Source organism: Rhinichthys klamathensis, unplaced genomic scaffold (assembly GCF_029890125.1).
Source record: "Rhinichthys klamathensis goyatoka isolate OS25496 unplaced genomic scaffold, OSU_Roscu_1.1 h1tg000476l_1, whole genome shotgun sequence".
Classification (NCBI taxonomy): Eukaryota; Metazoa; Chordata; class Actinopteri; order Cypriniformes; family Leuciscidae; genus Rhinichthys; species Rhinichthys klamathensis.
Genome location: NW_026606964.1, coordinates 1016375 through 1024708, shown reverse-complemented (window position 1 = coordinate 1024708; position 8334 = coordinate 1016375). Strand labels below are relative to the sequence as shown.

Below are 8334 nucleotides of genomic sequence, written 5' to 3'. Positions count from 1 at the left end.
TAGGGCGTATGGTGGAAATATGGTGGACACAACTAATACATCTGTGTTGCCATAAATTTGTTGAAAGGAATTTTTTTCATTTACAATAAAACTAGCTAAGTTACATGTACAAAATAAGTTAAAAACACACCTAAGACAAAAAAATATATATATATTTGTAAAAAAAAAAAAAAAACAATTGCTGTATTTTTTTGTAGTAAAGTTACATCACCATCTTACTCTGACCAAAGTGACTTGACCGTACCTGAAGTCGCAATTATGACGTGGGCTGCGTCCTAAATCTCATACTCTCTTGAGTAGGTACTTATTTTGAACAAGTAATTACTTCACGACCGCTAAAAATGTATGTTCTACATATAATCCAGACGTACTAAATTCATCATGTTGTCATTATCATGTGACCTAACAGCATCAGCGTCGCTTCACTGCGATTCATAAATCCTCTCCCGTGGCCTCATGGGATAGTCAAGTGTCCATTGTATGCACACTTCAGAATCTCACCAGAATCTTCTAGTACTTTCTGCCTTCTCTATTATGAGAACTGTGAATTCAGACATATTTTTTTCGCCTACTTTATAGTAGGGAAGTATGTGATTTTGGATGCAGGGCTTGACTCCCTGAAAATGACACTGGTCTGTTGAATGGTATTGGTGAATGTTATATCGATATGATATAAATTAAAAAACTATGTAAAATCCTATTGGCCATGAACCAGGGTGATGCAAACTTACGGGTTGGCCTACATAAATTCATCATCACAGCACTGCAGAACTTTATGCCAATAGTTTTGCTGCTAATAATGGCCTTCCATAATATTGAAGACCATATCATAATTACCGTAAATAAGAGATGAAAAAACATGACGCTGTACTTGGGAGCTGTTCACGTCCTTGAATTTAGACTTAGCTATACAGTACTTTTCTCTTGCATTATTAACTCAAAAAATAAATCTGCAGTGGTCACGTGGTACCATGTACTCACTCACTTACTGTACGTCACTTACTATGGGCTCGACTGCAGAGAGAGAGAGAGAGAGTGAGAGAGAGAGAGCTGAAGGATGAATGATTCTCTGCTAGTCTTTGTAAGCAAATCTCACTCAGCAACAGCCTGTTCACTTTCAGCTCCTCCTAGCTGAGGATTCAGCACTAATGAGACCCATATGGAGAAGCCCGACCAAAATCTGTGTGTGTCATCAGCAAAATATTTCTGTACAATATACATCATCTTACGTAAGCCTGACATTTTGCAGATACACAGATGTCAAGTCACTGGATGCTTCAGAAATTAATAAATCTTCATTAGAAGAGAAGAGCATATACTTCAGGACAAAGCCTCTGCTTCTACCACAAGGGGGCGTTATGCATTATAAAAAGCAGAAATAATAAGAAAAGGTTATTTTTGTCAAAACGTATTAAAATTTTGTCTTGACTGATAAAAAACGTTTTCTAAAGACCGATGGACCACACAGTCTCTTGAACTAGTATGAAAGACACGATATCTGTCTTGTAAACAAGCGCTGTGAATCTGTCCAATGTATTCACTGGAAAGGAAATAAATAAACCTGTTTTTGCTAAATGTGGATGCAGTTTTACATTTATGTCTTAAAAGATTTCAAGATAATTAAAATCTAACAAATAAGTCATAGTATATGAATAGCAAATGTTAGAAAGTTGGACTGTTGGAAAAATAAAGTCACTTTGTTTTTTTGGATCATGATATCTTGTTACTGGCTCAAGGAGGTCTAGCTTGATGAAGACCAGCATCAGATCATCATCATCATCATTGGCCGCTTGGACTCGCTAATGATCATAAATGACTAGCATGTTCAAGCTTAAAACCACATGAGCTCAGCAACATCAGACAGGTAAGGTAATGTAATCTCAACATCAGACAGGAGATGTCCAGGCGACATGATAAACTACACTGGGATGTAGTGTGGACTAGCCTATATAATTTACTTGTGGATCTTTAGATGTTGAAAATAAAGGTTCACTAATTGGCATCATTGGTTCCATTAAGAATCCTTAAAGGGATAGTTCACCCACAAATGAAAATTCTGTCATTAATTAGGCTATATACTCATGTCGTTCCAAACCCGTAAGACTTTCGTTCATCTTCGGAACACAAATTAAGATCTTTTTAATGAATTCTGTCCCTCCACTGACTCTTCCAAGCCCCAGAAAGGTAGTAAAGAGATCATTAAAGTAATCCATGTGACTCCAGTGGTTTAACCTCAGTTTTATGAAGCAACACGAGTTTGTGAAACAACAACATTATGTATCACTTTAGTTACATGGATTACATTAATGATCTCTTTACTTCCTTTCTGGGGCTTAATAGTTAATTGCGTAGCTGTCAATGGAGGGACAGAAAGCTATTAGATTTCATCAAAAAGATCTTCATTTGTGTTCCGAAAATGAATGAAAGTCTTACGGGTTTGGAACAACATGAGGGTGAATAATTAATGACAGAATTATTTTTTTTGGGCGAACTATCCCTTTAAACATCCACAACACCTTTACATTCCACACAAGGTTCTTTACATAGAAAAACATTATTATTCACACTAAGAAAAAAATGGCTCCTATCAGATCACTGACAGTTTTTTTTGTGGAAACAAAAAAGGCTCTTATGGGATCATTGTAAAAAAACAAATAAACTTTGGAATCTTTATTTTTACGAGTGTAGCCAAATTTCCCGTCCAAACTAAGCGTAGTAGGCTATCCTATGCTAGTAACCACTGGAACAGCCTACTAGCATTTAACGAGTAGTTATCATTAACCTGAAACAGATCCACCTCATGTAGCTACACATGCGGGCTGTGAGTCAGACTGAAGAAGAGAGTGTGTGTGTGTGTGTGTGTGTGTGCGTGTGTGTGTGTGTGTGAGAACCGAAGCCCAACCCACGGCCACTTCACCCGCGCCACGAGCTCACTCAGACGCCGAACAGGTGGTCCAGTCCCACCTGAGGAGCACAACATGAGGATTTATCCTGCTTTTTACCTGTATGGATACAATGTTGCCGTCGCTTACTGATTCTTCCTGAAGAGTTCAACACTTCACGCGCTTCCCTGTGGAGTCTCTGGGAATATCGGGCGAATATGAAAGTGACAGTGTGTTTTGGGAGGACCCGGGTGGTCGTTCCCTGTGGGGATGGGAATATCAAAATACACAGTCTTATTCAGCAAGCGACAATGAGATATAAAAAAGCCATAGCCAAGGTAAGTCGACTGCTTTTGAGAAAAATACCACTGCTCTCAACATGGCGCTTTTTCTGGAGAAGGAAAGAAAGAAGGGAAAGAACGGGGATTAAAGAGTGTCGTCGGTATTCCCGATCAGTCCGATTGAGGTGTTTGTTTATAGATTTTTGCATTTGTTTGTTACGTCACAACGGGTTGTTTGTTAAAATTGTTGCAACTTCGGCGCGCGCTTGTGTGTTCGCGATCAAAACTCCGTCCAACAGGACATGTCGGCTGTTATAACGCTCATTTGTCACAGTGCGATGCATTACAGTGTCTAAGTAAACGGGGAGTGTAGGGAGAACTTTAGAGGCACGGATGGAGGGCAAGGACTGGAAACTTCCCTGGAAATCCGCTCAAGCTGAAGCCTGGATCCACACATGTAGCTACTCTATGTTAATGTCACACATCATTTGACTATTTACTCAAACATTCATGATGAATGGTGCTTTCTATACCTTTATTAGTTCTACCGTTTAAAATTAGCCTATAATGGGTTGTGTGGTTTAGCAGTTAATGGTTATGGATAGGTTTAAGCTTTTCAAATGGTTGATTGACAGGGGATCCGATGAACATGAAAAACCTGTGAACATGGACATTTAGTGGCCTGGAAAAGTCATGAGATTTCTATAGTGATTATAAATCTTTTTCTTGTCCAACTCTGTTTCTGCATGGCCCAAGGTGGTCATCAGCTGCTTGATGAGTTACTAAGTTAAAAAACAAACCCTGACCACCTTAAACTGGTAAAGACAGTGGATAACTGGTTTGTTAGAGGTCTAAGATGGTTTCTAGCTGATCATTAACTAGCTAACAATGTTTTGATAACGTTCTTAAGTCATGAAAACGTTATTTCTAAATCTCTGAACGTTCAAAACACCCAGTTTTCAAAATGTTTTTCTTGGTTATGCAAATGTTCCATTTTTATACTTTTGCAAACATGGGAACGTTACTTTTAAATGTTTTTTATACGTTCTGAAACAAGGAGTAAGTAAATGTTTAAAAAACGTTAAACGAACATCTGACAAATAACGTTTTGTGCTAACGTTTCAAGAACGTTATTAAAGACGAGATATATTTAAACGAACATTCTATTAATGTTTCTGGAAGAACGTTTGTTCAACTTTTGAGAGAACCTTGCCTAAATATTTGCCAACATTCTAAAAACGTTCCTTGTTAAGTGGGAACCATTCAGAAGTCCGGTTCTAAACGTATGGCAAGAGCTTGTGTAGTGAAAAAAAAAATGCTTGCAAACTATAGCGATGTTCAATTTATGAGCAAATTGTTGTTGTTTTGAAACTGTTTCTGATTAAAAAAATTCAATTCTTATCTCATAAATGGAAAGGTCATGAAAATGCATTGGTCAAAACTCCATAGATAGCCATTGAACATTTAGACAGAAAACTTGAGGAGTTAACAGATGTTTTCTCATTGGTGGTCATAAATCTGAAGGCAGCTGTGCACTGGTTGTATGAAAATTAGTCACGTGCTGATTTAGAATTCCTGAACTGCACAAATGAACTTCCAGATCTGTTTTCTGTACTTATGATTTGGAGTAAGAACTTAAACCTACATTGTTGATTTTGGCTCAAGTGTCATGTGCATGCTTGTGAACAGAAAAGTTCATCCTCCTCATAGTTATTGAGAAGCTTTGAGAAAGTTTTGACCAGTGGAGTTGCAGAACGTACAGAGGATAATACAGAATTTGTGAGCGTGGAAAGTGTTGAACAAAGCCAAACATTTGAGTGCAAGAAAGTATCTTGTATGTGTTCCAGCTCAGTGTCAAGAGGTCTCTGTTTAATTATTAATAGTGGATGTTGTCAGTAGTTGTGCAGAGCTACAGGCTGTACTGGTGTGTTGTAAAGGGGCATTCGGTTCCTGCGGGTCTTGAGTTGGCATCTGTGCTATTATTCCTGCCCAGATCTCAACAATCTGTGTTAACTTTGGCATCACGTCGTCCAAGAACTTCTGTTCTACAGGCCTTGAATAGTTTGGTCAACCAACGCTGATATTGCCAGCTTTTCCCTTTTACAAAGCGTTTCTTTAATATGGAAAATTATTTGAGTTTGCTCTTTGCATCCTTGCGAATAGATTGTCTGGACTGTGTTTTGTGTGACAAAAGTTGTTTAAAGCGTCTTAATGACAGTGGGTTGAATGTATTTAGGCTATATAAAAAGTGATTTGTGTATACAGTAGTTTCCAGTGTTAATACATTTTCTATCTAAACTTAACAAGAGACTATTAAAAATAAGTCATTTGTAGGTTGATTTCCCAAAACACTGTGGAGCTTTCATAACATCTTCTGCTTGTTTAGTATCCAGACCAGTCTGATATAGATCTAGCTCATCCAATGGTCTGAGTTCGAGGCGGGGCTAAATGTTTGGCTGACCAATGGCTGGTTAGAAGAGTGTTTGGGAAAACTGTTTACTATTTTTGAAACTCAGATTTATTGGGTGTCGAGTGCAACCAGACTAATTTTGTGGACTGAATGAATTACATTATGTAAAATTCAGTAAATGAAATGCTTCTGTTCTACACAGATTGTGCATTTTGTGAATGAAATGCATTAATGACGTGCTGAATCACAAAAAACTCCCCTTTCGTGATTGTTTTGTCCATTCTGTTGTGGACAAAAAGCATTTTGTGACATGCTAGGTGCATTTTGTTCACAAATTAGTTTTTTTGTTGCTCACAAAATGCCTTACATTCACAATTTTTATAGACAAAATTAGTTTTAAGTTTGGTATTTGGTGCATGACGTGTGACTTTAGTGTTGACGAATACTTAAATAGATTCAGTCCACAACATTAGTCTGGTTACGCTTGGCGCTCTTCAGTTCAGTGATGCTGGTGGTGCAGAAATGTACACTTTCCACTCCACAAATACATGCGGTAAAATTTAGGTCCTCTTTACACCTGGTATTAAGATGTGTTTTGGTCGATCGGATCACAAGTAGACGAGGGAGACATACCAGTTTACACCTGGTGTTTTAATCCGTCTCTTTTGTCCACTTTCATCCACTTCTGTCCTGATTTCTTTGAGGGGAGGGTTTATAAGGGGGGAAATGTATGTGTTTTTTCAGATCTTTCGATCTAATGGACAAAATAAGCTCGCTCAATTTACATATGAACGCACTCGGAGACGATGATAAACCACACGGAGAGCATCAGCTTTAGTTTCTGCTCGGACAGTCTCAAGATCAGCCGGACGCTGTGAGTGTGTGTTAGAAATCAGGAATGGAGAGAGAACATTGTGCTTGGTACATTTTCCATCTTCAAACCAAACTTGGGTCTTAAATCCAGTCTGGCTAGAGCTTTTCCTGTGATGTTTACTCATTATATCAGTAGACGGAGAGCAGACGGTGTTTTGTGGCTGTTTGAACACATTCATCCACATGAGCGTTTACACTACGAAATCAATCCGGTCAAATGTGTTTTCAACTCCCTCTGGAAGTGGTCAAAAATGGACCCCGTTTACACCTGTATTTAGTGTCGTCCACTTGTGATCTGATCGACCAAAAAAAGACAGGGCCTTAAAGACAGAATCAAGAAGACTATATTTTGCAGGTAGCTAGTCTTGAAAAATCTCACTCTTACTGAAAAGTATGAAACTTGAGCTTGTATGAAACCCTTCACCTTGAAGAGACCTCACGTTGAAATGCAACACTCAACGGAGAGCGTGTTTCCCGAGTCGTTCCCGGTGCATTCTCCTTCTTTTCATAGACAGGGTGTCCTTGCAGACGGCAAAGACTTGGATACTACAGTACACACATGGCACACACACACCCATGCGTGTGTGTGTCTCAGCAGGCACACCCTGCACCTCTGCCTCAGCACAATGATGGCGGCGGGGTATTGATCCTGGTTTCCCAGCGGAGAGTTGCATGCTCGCTCCAGAACACACTTCATTCTGAGGAGGACCAGGGGTTTGCTGCGTCAGCCGGAGTGTGAGAGGATGAATGAGCTTATGATCTATAAGGAGATGCGAGTCTGCAGAGAGAACTCAAGCTCTTCATCAATAACACTAATAAATAGGCTTCTTTTTTCGGGACGCTCAAACTTTTCCTCCTCCATTGCAAGATTGCTGTCTGCAGCCTTTCCATTGACTTTCCTTTGAGTCAATATAAATCTAGTTTAGAGGAGGCGGTTGCAGACAGGAGTCTGATTGGAGACGAGCCTCTTTATTTGTTTGATTGTTGATCTATTGCAGGAAACATGTTTTCTTCTTTCAACCCTATTAATATTCCGTCAGCGAAGTGATGATGCTTATAGGTTTGGGTGAATCTCTTAAAGGGGTCATATAATGGTACATGCACGTTTACAAGTTGATTGTACTGAAATGTGTGTTGGCAGTGCCTGTACACAACCATCATATAATGATAAAAATCCATCCAGTGTTTTTGTTTTAATCTCCTTATATGTTTTCCCCTGCCTTAAATTGAGCCGTTCGACCTTGTGACGTCACACGCTCGGAAGCCCCTCCCACGATTGTTGATTGACAGCAGCGTTTCAACACAGACCCGCCCTCGCTCGTGAGCCAGCTGTCAATCATAGTCTGCGCGGACCGGCGCGGTCATTGTTGATATGCTGGAGCGCTGTCTATGAGCAGAATGGCGTCTAAGCGATTGTGGTGTTCTGTTCTTGGGTGTAATAACGAACACAGTCATTTTAATGTTCCTAAATCCGAACCGCTGAAGACGCAGTGGCTGAGTTTGTTTTCGAAGGGAATATTCCCCACGAGCAACGTCAATGCTCTCATGTTTGCGCGAATCATTTCTCACCAGACTGCTTTATAAACGAGGAGGTATAAAGCTGGTTTTGCTAAGAAGCTGCTCATGAAAAAAGGATCTGTACCAGCTATTCGTGTTCCTGCTGAACCTCCAGAAGAACTGAAGTGAGTGTAACGTTTTATTAAACTTTATATTAATATTTATATTAATCTTTGCAAATCGCCAGCTGCACGCTTCACAATGGCCCTCATTTATCAAAAGTGCGTACACCAAATTTCCAGCGTACACCTGGCGTACACCCAAAACCACGGTGACTTTGAGATTTATCAATATGGACGTTGGCGTACGGCACGCTCAAATCCTACGCCAG

General features: G+C 39.6%; 1 protein-coding gene across 7 annotated transcripts in view; it reads left to right on the top strand.

Moving 5' to 3' along the window:
- The first annotated feature begins 2865 nt into the window (after positions 1-2865).
- Positions 2866-8334, top strand: part of pard3aa (par-3 family cell polarity regulator alpha, a) — a 516365-nt gene continuing 510896 nt past the window's right edge. For 4 of the 7 annotated variants that reach the window (XM_056237056.1, XM_056237051.1, XM_056237054.1 and 1 more), the window contains exon 1: positions 2867-3220. In XM_056237056.1, the coding sequence (XP_056093031.1) occupies positions 3101-3220 (120 nt within the window). In that variant the 5' untranslated portion in view covers positions 2867-3100. Of the gene's footprint in view, positions 3221-8334 lie in introns of all 7 variants that reach the window. The other 3 variants (XM_056237053.1, XM_056237055.1, XM_056237052.1) reach the window with 2 other exon arrangements.